At 45.1% G+C, this 12,223-nt stretch overlaps 1 protein-coding gene across 1 annotated transcript in view; it reads left to right on the plus strand.

The window, feature by feature from the left end:
* The window catches only part of COL17A1 (collagen type XVII alpha 1 chain), a 60,987-nt gene that overhangs the window by 1,329 nt on the left and 47,435 nt on the right, over positions 1 to 12,223 (plus strand). The window contains exons 3-9 of the mRNA XM_074999896.1: positions 979 to 1,077; positions 3,762 to 3,893; positions 4,297 to 4,344; positions 5,408 to 5,443; positions 9,090 to 9,137; positions 10,448 to 10,591; positions 11,777 to 11,932. Of these exons, the coding sequence (XP_074855997.1) occupies positions 979 to 1,077; positions 3,762 to 3,893; positions 4,297 to 4,344; positions 5,408 to 5,443; positions 9,090 to 9,137; positions 10,448 to 10,591; positions 11,777 to 11,932 (663 nt within the window). The remainder of the gene's footprint in view (positions 1 to 978; positions 1,078 to 3,761; positions 3,894 to 4,296; positions 4,345 to 5,407; positions 5,444 to 9,089; positions 9,138 to 10,447; positions 10,592 to 11,776; positions 11,933 to 12,223) is intronic.

Genomic DNA, 12,223 nt, shown 5'->3' on the forward strand with positions numbered 1-12,223 from the left:
GTAAATTATACTGATACAGATGCTCGTGTGCACAATGCTATGTCAGCCAGAGAGCTTCTCTTACCGAATATGGCTTCTGTCGCTCGGGAGGTGGGTTGTTTAAGCCAATAGGAGAGCTTTGGCAGAGAGTGTCTTCAAAATACGTGCTGAAGTGGCACAACTCTCTCAGCACAGCTGTGCCACAGCAGTGGTGTGCATATAGACATAACCTTAGGGGATGTCAAGAAGAGCAAAACCTGCCATCGCTCAAGATGAATCCCCTTAGGGCACATATCAACTAGGGCAGCATTTTCCAAAGTGTGGTGCACGGCCCAGTACTGGTTCTTGGAAAAAAAATACCGGTTCTTAGAAAATATACAAATTATTGTGCACAATCCTATTAATTTGGAACATTTCATATTTTCCCATGTAAGTAAGGTAATAACAATAAGTTAGGTGCTTAAGTATTTTATATCAAGATTTATATTATGTACTATTATTATTGTGAATAAATAATAAACAGTGAAAATGTATTCATTTTTCATTCATTTTTCATATGCGTTTATATTTTTGGGCCACAAAAAAAAAAAGTACTGAAAAAAACAGGTTCCAACTATATAAAGTCTGGGAAGCCCTGCAGTAGAGCATGGGGGTGTAATTTTTAATTCTGTTCACCAGTCTGGAGGACTGATGTGCTCTTGGTACCAGCATTCAATTACTTAATAAAGAGACCTTGTTCAGTCAGAATGGAAAGTGAAGATGATCTGAGTGCTTTTGTGGCTATGGCAGCGGGAATGTGAGAGCCCAGAGACAGAGATGAGCTTCAGACTGGCTGGTTTCACTAACACTGCTAACTCCTTCCAACTGCATAAGCCCTGACTCTGCAACCAAGCGTAACACCAGCTGTGGATAGCTGGTACCTCATCCTGCAACTTCTTTTTCTCTTATCTTCATATCTTCTGGCCAGAGAGAGTCTTATTTTGTTCTTGTCTCTCACAGAAGGAGGGAGTGGCTCCGGGCACAAAACCTCAACCCTCAATGGAGGGAGTGGAGTGGAAAAGAGGACTGTCACGCACAGCAGCAGCTATGTGACTTCAAGTAGGTAGTGATGAAATGGAGAGTGGATGAGCTGGAAGCAAAGGCAGCTTCAGTGGGATATACAGAGGGGGCAGGTAGAAGGCCCAAGACAAGGGCAAACACAGAAAACATTCACAGGGAAGTAGTTAGACCCCCTTTCTGTGCAAGAGCCTATGTGTCCCTGCAAGGTACTGAGCACTTTCTGCTCCCACTGAAGTCAATAGTGGGTGCAGCATCCTGTAGGACAGGTTACATTTGTTTCATACACAAAAAAATTCCTATAAGGAAATGTGGGTTTGTCAAAAGTGACATTTTCCACAGGGAAAATGTGATTTTCCATGAAAACTTTCAATTTTCCTCTCAGAAGCATCAAAAGGCGAAATGTAGCTTCCAAATGTCTGAAGGTTTTGTTCCATTTGCAAAGGCAACATTGTCCTTTTCAATGTTTTCAATTTGGGGGTTATTTTGACTTTTTGTTCCAGTTCAGAACAGAAAGTCACCTCAAAATTTCCCACGAAAGAGAGATTTCATCTTTCAAACTACTCTAGCATTTTGAAAGATCGGGCGTGGATTATCTGGAGATTTCTTGTACGTGCCACAATCACATTTTCTGAAGGCAATTAGGCAGTGTGTGATGGTGTATGTAGGATTAGATGGGAAAGCAAGTACCAAGGTTCTGTCCCTTATTCTCTGCTGCGATCCTAAGGATGTATTCTCTCTGTGCTAATGCAAAGATGATGTCCACTGTCATCACTGATGATCCCCAGGAATATATTGTGTTGAATCTCAGCTGACCCCCTATTCTGCGTTTTGACTTGAATGCTGATGTTAGAATTCACATATGGTTCAGGTCCTTCCACGCACCACAGATCAGTGAAGGAGATGCAGACCTGTCTCCTATCTGCTGCAGCTCTGATGTGAGGAGGAAAGGAGCCCTCTCCTCAGCATGAATTTAACATCATCTGAGGTTTAGGCTCCTTGTTCATGACTCACATTCACCACTACACTAGTACTCTAGGAACAGAGCAATAACAGAGAAAGGACATGGTCCCTTATGCTTTCAGGGGAGCAGTTCCACAAGTGCACATACCTTCTCATGGATTTGTGGGTGGGTTTCCTATTTCCATGTCCCCCTACCTCCTGGAGCTCATGTTCCACCAGCAGCCCCTCTGCTTTTCGAGATCAACTTAAAGAGCCCCATGATTTTTATGGTCTGTGTCACACTGAGAGGCTGAAACCAAAGCAACCCACAACCCTAGCCAATCCCCAGATCTCCCATCTTTTGGGATGTGGCTGTTTCCTCTGTCTCTGGGCACAAACCTGCTCCCATTCATAGTGATGGCAAAATTGTTATTGGCTTCAGAGGTAGCACAGTTTGTCTCAGGATAAGGAGCTAAACTAAAACTACAGCTATAAGCACCCCCAAACTTCGGAGAAGTTCCACAGATCAAGATCCAAACTTTGTGATTCTAGCCCACCTGTTAGCCGGTGGCCGGGTAATGTGCGGTGAGGTACTCCCCTGGGTCCTAAACAACCCAGTTTTTTACTGTTAGAGCAGGCAGCTCCTAGCACTCTCACCCACGGCCAGGCTGTGGTAACCAAACGGTTACAGTTCTTTTGTTGTGCCGGCTGTGTTGCAGCCGTGTTGCAACTGTGTTGCAGCTGTGTTGCAAAAGGGTTAACAAAATGGTTAGGCTCAGAGCTTAACTAGTTACAAGTTTATTAAGCTACAGTTATAAGCGTAGGGTTACAAAAGGCTATTGTTTACTTCTTATATGCTAGCAAAGTACAGGTGTTAACAAGTTACGTTACAATCCAATACAAAGATATCTGTTACCGTCTAACACAATGATATCTTGGCACAATGACATCTAGTTACAGAGCTCTAATTCTTTAGCTGTGCACAAAAAAAGTCAGAGACCTAGCATGGGTGTATCTTACCCTCTCTGCGTCTCTCGATACCAGCGTAGCCAAGCTGGATCGGTCACTCAATTCCGCGGAAAGAAGAATACGAGGTTGGGCGTCCCCAGTTGTGGACCTCGGGAGGCAATCACCTGACCCGACCAGCAGGAAGTTGGTTGAATGCACTCAAAGTTAGAGTTCTGCTGGACCCATCTTTTATACCCCTTTTGGGTTATGTATTCTCTTTCTTATCTGTGGTGCCAGATCATACTGGTCTGTCTTTGTGATGCCAGTTTGTTACAAGGGCATTTCTTACTTAGTTTGCACTTGTAAGACAAGAGATAAGCAATTTAGGAGTACAGGACATTCTTTTGTGCGGGCGGGGCACGTCCCCTTCTGGGTGATTGTGTGTGTGCATCATATTGATCAATGCCAGCTGGGGTGATTTCTGAGGGTCCCCCCCTGCCTCTCATGTTGACAGTCTGGCCTGTTAGCCTTCTAGCTGTACTTTCTGCTTCTCAGGGTCACGATAAGCTAGCACATCTGGGCCTCAATGAGGGCATCAAAGACTGTGCTGTCAGCAGCCATTTCCGTGCCCTGTGTGCTCCTCAGTGGGGGGGGGCAACGAGCAAGCTGGCTTGTAAGGGGAAGACTCTGTCTGGCTACACCCACCTCTAATCTACCTCTGCAACTCAGCATGAGGTCATCCATGGCAACACAGAAAAGTAGAGGCCTAGCACTACGTTACTTACATGTTTGAGCCACTATCTTTATTTTCTGGGGGGGGTTTATTTTACCTATAGGTGGAAGCGGTAGAATGAATTCCTCCTCCTCTGGCTACAGGCAGATCCCATCTCCCTCCTCTACTCTGACCAGATCACCTGGCTCAACCTTTGAAAGAAAAACCTATGTCACCCGCAATGCAACATACGAAGGTATCATAGAATTGATAATTGAAATGGGAATTAGAGGTGCCCCGCTAGGTCATCTTACCTGTTACAACTTCTGAGTGCAGGATTGTCCCCTTGCACATAAATTCCAGTGGGGCCAATAATAGACCACTGGGATGTGTTTTAATTAAAATTACCCACAAAGGTTTTTTTAATAATAATGTTCATCCAAATAATTTCCATAGCTTATTATATTTTGAGGATGACAGCACCTCAGTATTATAAAACATGGGTAGTTTTTTTTTTTAATGGAAATGTTTGATAACCTATTGCTTCCAATACTTAAGGCCTGATAGATACAGACATGATAGAGTAAACAAAATCTTAATGACCCTGGGGTATGAATGTGTGGTAGAGCTTTAACATGGAATCTTCTTTCCTTCTGCAGGGAGCTCCAGTGCAAATTCGTCTCCTGAATTACCTAGGAAAGAGTTTGGTATGTTCTTATATGTCTGCCACTGTGAATGTCAAAGCCAGGGCATGCATGCTGGCTGCTGCATCGCTTCTGGCCTGACATATTCCTGAAGCACATGGGATCATTAACAATCATGCCATGCACATGACAAATCATAGAGAAGAACAACTCTGGAGAGTCTGCCCGGTGGGAAGAGGCTCACAATGTCTGATTATGCCCACAACTCCCCTTCTTCTTTGGGGGCGTTCATGCAGCCAGTACAGACACATTAATCTCTGACATAAGTGCAGTCACTCTACATTTATGTTAACATACTTGAGAGTACAATTTGATCTAGTGTTTGTATCTACATACCATTTCTATGGAGACTATTGTATATCTTCTATCCTCAGCTTTGTGCTGGTGATCTTCCCTTTGAAGGGGTGTTGTTGGGGAAGGTAGATTTCATTGGGTTTCATGCCCCCTAACTGAGTATTAGCACCCATCTGAGCAATCTGGACATTATTATTATTCTGTGAGCTATTGTTGGATGCACATATTCCTAGGTTCTTCTCCAAGTTGGCTTCTGATTTACCACATTCTTGAAAGCTTGTGGGGGGCGTTGGGTGTCTTTGGATGTGTTGAGGGAATTATTAGATGATCCAGAAGTAATAAGTACTGTCTATTCTAAGTTAAACACACACCTGATAGATTGCCAAAATATTTGAGGAGCAGCTTCTCCATGCCATGACCCAGTTAAATAACGCAACTGTACAACTCACATCAGAGGCTTAAGTTCTTACATTACTTTTCATATCAAAACAAAAAGCAGTCAAGTAGCACTTTAAAGACTAGCAAAATAGTTTATTAGGTGAGCTTTCGTGGGACAGACCCACTTCTTCAGACCATAGCCAGACCAGAACAGACTCGATATTTAAGGCACAGAGAACGAGCCATGCTAGTCCCTATACTATCAAAACAAAAAGCAGTCAAGTAGCACTTTAAAGGCTAGCAAAATAATTTATTAGATGAACTTTCGTGGGACGGACCTGTGTGTTACAGTTGATAAAGTCTAAAATAGCTTTTCTCTGATTGGCTTCCACAGCCTCATCCAGCACCAGAGGGCGAAGTCAAAGCCGAGGTGAGTTGAAATGTGCTTCACTTGTTCCTCCTCCTGCTTTTATCTTTTTAGCTAGGCTCTCTCTGGACCAGTCCCTCAGCTAGTGTACCTTGGTTTGGCTCCAGGGAGTCAGTGGAACCACCCATATTTATATTGTATTGTGCAAACAAGTGTTAGCCGATGGTCAGGTGAGATGCCACTTATGCCCTTGTATTAATACGAGATTTCAAATGCTAGAGCAGAGCCCACCGGCGACCAGGTTTAGAGCAGCTGAAAGCAGCTGGGTTCTTTGTTTGTGTTCGTCTTGCACAGTAACAGGAGGAGTCAGGTTACCACTCAATCAATTACTTTGTTTGTTTATCTAACATGTTTGTTTACCTAGCAAGTTAAGCTCTTGTGGTTACAATTATTACAAGGTTTATACTTTGGTTACAAATAGCTAGCATACGCTCTAATTCATAGATGTATACTTGTTAAATGCACGCAAAAGATAAAAGGTAAAATACCTATCAGGTCTTATTCTCACCCCTGCGTTACCAACGTGGCTTGGCCAGTTTCTCTCAATCCCTTGGGAAGAAGTCCTTTGTCCCTTTTTTTTCGCCAGGAGTCGGGCGTCCCTGGTGACCTGGGGAGACCACACCCTCCTGTCTGGCAGGAAAGATGATTGGCGCTGAAATAGGGGGTCTGCCGGACCCCTCTTTTATACCCATTGGGTCCCGTAGGCTTCTTCCTTGTTTCAATTGAATTAAATTGTCTGATGCTAGTTCTCACAGGGAGTTCAAGGGCGTAGTTCACACCTGTGAGGTAGACAATTGAGGGCACTTGTTTCTTAACCCGCGGGAGATTTTCCTCTCAAGTCTGGGACCAAGCAGTGCAGGCAAATCAACTGATGGTAACCAGCCAAGGGCAAGCCAAGGCCTGGCTGTTAATTAGCCCGTTGTTCTTATCAGCTTTGCTCCCGAGCTTCAAAGACTGTGGCTAAGATAAGCCCTTATCTCATTCCAGGGCTGGGCTATTCCTTTTAACCCTTTCGTGCTCTGAAGCACCTAGGGAAGGCAAAATGGCGTAGAGCAAAAAGGGGGGGGGTTCTGTCTGGCTACAACAAGTACAATAAGCAAAATGGAAAAATAAAATCAACAAGGTGAAGAAATCAGGAGTTGAGGATGTCGTGAGAGTTTCATGAGGATGAGTTAGGAAGTTGTATGGCAAAGGGGTGTGAGAAACAGACCAAAGTTTAAAGCCAGGTTGGGTCATGATCCTGATTAAGATCAGACCCTGAGTTTTGTGTCCACAATTTGCCAACACTTTCCTTTTCCCTCTCTGTTTTCTGAATACATCACCGTTAATAAATCTGTCTGTTTGTCCATGTTTATATGACCCCATCACTGCAGTATCTGAGCTCCTCCAAAGTATTTAAATATGGAAATAACAATAACCCATTTCATCTTCCTCCCACTGAGATCTGTTATATGACACGGTAACTATATTCCCCTAAGAGGTATGTATGCCTTATGGGAGGGCTAGGAAGTTGCTGAAGCAGTGTGGTCCATTTAGACACCTTCTTTCACTAATTAATCAGCTGTTTGGGGGCAAGTTGGATATAATTGATACCAAAGAGCTTCATTTATATTCCCAGTTGGTGAGAAAGCAACTATAAAAATTGTTTTATCCAAATTCTTATAAGCAGTTCAAAAGGCATTGTTCTGGTTCCTCCAGGAGAATTCAACAATTCCCAATTACTTCTATGTGAGATCTTTGCAGACTTTCCCAGCACTCTAGAAACTTGAGAGCCCTGGGGAATCTCCCCACATGTAATAAGGGAGACACAGGAGAATCAGGTTACAGCTTTTCATATTGCTTCAAAAAATAGCCCCAATCTATCATCTCCATGCAACTGCCAAATAAAGTGTTTATTTCATCGTACACACACTGTTAGGTCTCATCCAGAGGAATTTGTGTCAGGCACTCAGGCTGGCCAGTTGGCTCATGGATGACCAGATTTAAAGTTTGTTTCAATCCAATCAGTTTAACCCTGTATTCATTCATGCTGGAGAATGAAACCCGATAAAAAACTCGATGACAGGCAATAGTGTTGCATAAATAAACAATTCTTTGCAACCTGGCTGTTTTGTTTCAAAGCACTTTTGGATCAAGCGGAGCTGAATATAACTGTGTATGGGAAAGTCTCTGCTAACTGAGCTGGTAGAGAAATCATTAAATGGTAACAAATCAGTCCTTACCCAGGTAACTTACCAAGTGAAGAAAATGGGAATTTTATCTGAGTGACAGCTGAGAAGGACAAGATGACTATTGCATCTAGCAATCTTTACTCTTCAGAAGTTCCTTGTGGCTCTTTTGTTTGTTCCCACATAAGGACAATGTAATAAAAATATTTAACTAATAGATAGATGTCAGTGAGCAAATTCACATAATTAAGGGCTGCAAGATTGGAACTTATATTAATGCCATGCCTCCCTAATGAGGAACATAAGATGCTAGACAATATAACAAGAATCAGGGCATTAGGATCATTTGTTAATGCAGTGGTTCCCAACCTGGGGTCTGCAGATCCTTGCGGGTCTGCAAGGGTACTGCAGGGGGTCTGTGAAAAAAAGAAAAGATAAATAAAAGTGTTCACAGAAAATAAGTTTTAAATAAGTTGCAAAGTTATAATCAATTACTATTCTTAAATAAAATATCTTCCAGTAATGTTATTAATTGCTGTCCAAAAATCTATGTTGTGGTTTCCTTTTTCATTTAATGAAGTGTACATAGCATCTAGAATTGGCTTTTATGGGTTTCACAAACAGTTAGGAGGGGATGATTGGGGGCCCGCACTAGTGAAAAGATTGGGAATCACTGTGTTAATGTATTGATATGGTATCAAAAGTGTCATTGTGAAAACTTCAAGCACTGGGTTCTGATACTTCTAGTTATACTGATTGACAGCATGCTCATCGGGTAGTGCCACTGATTTCAGTGGGGAGTGCTCAACAAGTGTAGTAGGGTCGCAACATTTGCGAGGGTTTGGTGCTGAGAACCCTCGCAAAAGTTGAATTTTGCAAATACCTGGCTTGGGCACCTCGCGGTGGCTCCAGAAGCACCGTGTGGGCAGCTATGGTATTTTATGCTGCACGATGGCAACAGCAGCGCCACACAGGCGGCTACGGCGCCTTGTGCTGCGTGGTGGTATCCGTGCCTCGTGCTGTGAGGCAGCAACAGCTCCTTGCGCCAGCCAGCAACAGCAGTGCTGCTCAGGTGGCTATGGTGCCTCACTCCATGTGGCGATAATACCAGCGCTGTGTGGGTGGCTATGGCATCTTGTGCCGGGTGGTGGCTACAGCTTCTCGCACCACATGGCAGCAACAGCAGTGCCTTGTGGGGGCAACAGCACCTCGCCCTGTGCAGCAGCAACAGTGCAGGGGACAACGGGCTACTTGCAAATAATTGAATTGGCGAATGTTAAGTTTGCGAATGTCGCGACCTTGCTGTACGGTACTTTTCAGTGGGAGGGAAAGTGTCAACATCTGGCCCACTTCTAAAATGCTGCCCAAACCTACCAGATTAGAATGTACATGGCTGTGAGAAGTGGGTGGTTAGCTTCTGCAGCCTGCTCACAGCACCAAGTCATCTTGCTCTGTATTCAAAATCCTCTTTCCTTGTGCAGAGAGTGAAATCCGCGTACGACTCCAGAGTGCTTCTCCCTCGACCAGATGTAAGTGTCCTTGCTGCTATTTTAGGGTGGACCTGTGGGGCCTGGTTTTCCCCTCCTAAAGCATAGCAGCCCCCAAGAGTCAGCCCCTGTTGCTGACCATTTTGGCCTTGAAGGTATTTCTGCTCTAGTTGTGCCAGTGGCTTCTCTGGGAATAAGCACTGAATAGAGTGTCCTGAAATTGGCATGTGCTGGTAAAAAACTGCCTCCCTTCACTTTCTGCAAGTAATTTTAATTTCAAGGGTGACAAATGAGGACGTTTGCTATGGGCTAGATGTGTATTTTTGCCAGGGTGGTTTTATTTAGCCTCCTGAATGAGTCACTCCTGCATAGAATCATTTTGCCAATTGCTCCTGTTCTCACTAAGGCCCCAGATATGCAAACCTCCTATTGACTTCAGTCATGAGGGACCCTAGGTCCTCATCAGTGTTCCTTGTAAGCTGAGCATGTGGGTGGCTGCCCAGGAGAGATTCAGTTGCCACCCAGCTGATTAGCAGAGCATCCACAGTCGACAGCATGAGTTTCTATTAGTGATGCGCATCCACACAGGCTTCGGTGCACATAACAAAATTTATTCTGTCAGTGGGTGGAAAAAATTAGAGGGAAAACTGGTCCTCATTGCTCATTTCATTTTCCTCTCCTCTGAAAGTGAGTTGCTTTCCAAGGTTCTCTGGCCCTGGTCTTAGTGCTTTGCTGTTACTTCAGCGAGCCTGTGTACTAGATGTCAAGTATCAGAGGGGTAGCCATGTTAGTCTGGATCTGCAACAGCAACGAAGGGTCCTGTGGCACCTTTTTCGGCTAGTCTATAAGGTGCCACAGGATCCTTCATTGCTGTACACTAGATGGTGACTGTTCCCCACTGATAGATGCATTAGGTTGGACAGGCTGTAACAAGGCCAACAACTGGCACATATTAAGAGTCATCAGTGTTCAGTGATATCACAGCTGGGGTTCCAGAGGTATCAGTACCTCCTTCCAGGAATCTGGGGCGGCACTCGTCTCAGAAACTAGTCCTATCACAGGAAACAATCAGAGAAGATTACACCTGTTTAGATTAGAAAGAGATGGGAAAGTCCTACTGAGGATTTTCCTCCAGCCAGTTTAGGACTTTATCCTTTGGGGTTTAATCCACTTTCAGACCAAAGTGCAGGAGATGGGGCAGCCATTGCTAAATGCAGAATTCTAAGGCACATCAGGAAGTAACCTAGTTTGCTGCTGTCCTACAAATGTTGAGCTATTAAGAGCCTCTCTGGTGGCAGGCTGTCTTTGATGGTGGTTTTAGGCTGGGTCTGGACATCTCTTTTCTCTGCCAGGGACAGAACTGGATGATGTGAAGCGTTTGCTGAAGGGCAGTCGGTCGGCCAGTGTCAGCCCCACACGATCGTCATCCAATACTCTCCCCATCCCCAAGAAAGCTGTGGTGGAAACCAAGATGGTGACGGGGAGCTCCCAGTCAGGTACTCTCCAGAGGAGTGTTAGTGGTGCCAGCTACACAGGGAGTGTGTGGCGGGGGGGGTGGACCCTATGACTTTCAGGCTGGATCCAGCCATGGCTTGTTTTGATCTGGCCCATGAGGCTTGGGGCTTGGCCCTGTCCCCTGAAGTGGCATGAGCTGGCACTGGTGCTCCAGCCATACAGGTGGTGCCATGGCTGGAGTGCAAGCACTGCCTTCCCGCTGTGGAGAGGAGGAGCCCTGGGCCTCGCGGGCCTGAATAAGGCAAGCCATGGTTCAGCTCTGACTCACGGGCTCTGCCTGGTGGGGGTGGGGGTGGGAAGTGGCTCTGGAAGTGCTCCCTACAGGCACGGCCCCACATCTGGTGCACCCACTGCCAAACTAGGAGCAGTGGCAGCTGGAGCTCCAGGCCCCTTTGAACTGCCACAACAGCACTGCTGACATGTTGAGGGCAGGGGGGGAGCAGCACCGTGGCCTGGGCCCTTGTGCCCTTGACCCCACCCCTTGCAGGACATGGAGTTCCCCCCTGGCCTTGGCCTTGGTCTCATGTTGCCTCTCAGCACCACTGTGCATGTGTGGAGGTGTCACAGAAACACCAGTTCACCAGGATTTGAACTGAAATGTGTTTAGTGTATTCTGGCATCACCGTTCGTGCCTTGGATTAAGCCCTTGAGATGCTTTGCAGAAAGTTACAGTGATGAGACAGAAATTCAGACAATCTCTGTACCTGTACAATGGGTTCAAAGCTGAGTTGGCTTTAGCTAGGGCTCTGTGCACGTACAAAATTTGAATCCGTAAAAATGATCTACCAATACCCACATGGACATCTATGGATGTGGATATCCCTAGATATAAAGCAGATCTCCCCAGATTTGCAGGGTTCTGGGTACAAAATTTGTATCTGCATGCAAATCTGCAAAACTGAACTGCAATAGCTGTGGATTTGCAGGGCTCCAGCTTTAGCAGGCCGGGCACTGATCTCAGTTACACAGGAGTGAATCAGGAGTAACACCATTGAAAATGAAGGAGTGACTCCAGATTTGAACTGGAGATCAGGATCTAATCAGAAATTGAGATCAAAACCTGGCTTTCGGTGTCCTCTGCCTCTTTCTTGGTGGATTGATTTTTTCTAAAAAGAAATCTTACCAGAGCCTGCTCTGACTCAACTGCATTACTGTTTTCTTTCCAGTGTCGGGGACATATGACACAACCGTACTGAATCCCACCCTCCCTCCTTACATGTGGTCCTCCACGCTGCCCGCAGGGTCTTCCCTCAGTGGCTACCAGAACAACATGAGCCAGAACTCTTCTCTGATCAACACCATGTCCCATTCAACAGGATCAGGTATAGTAACTACACCACTTCCTTATGTATTTGTGTTTACAGGCCACAGACCTGGGGACCTTCTTTGATCTGCTGCTGGTGTTTTGTGCATGGGGTGAGGAGCTGTTAAAGATATGGGAGGGCAGTGAAAGCAAATACATTTGATTATTCACCATGGATTTCCTATTTCTGTGCCTCCAGAATTACTGCTGAGTTATTTATACTTTGACCATGTTATTCATTAAGCTCAAATGTCCATAGTGCCTGATCCTGTGCTACTGTACACTTCATCATTGACTTCAGTGAGCTCAG

Source organism: Carettochelys insculpta, chromosome 7 (assembly GCF_033958435.1).
Source record: "Carettochelys insculpta isolate YL-2023 chromosome 7, ASM3395843v1, whole genome shotgun sequence".
NCBI classification, from domain to species: domain Eukaryota; kingdom Metazoa; phylum Chordata; order Testudines; family Carettochelyidae; genus Carettochelys; species Carettochelys insculpta.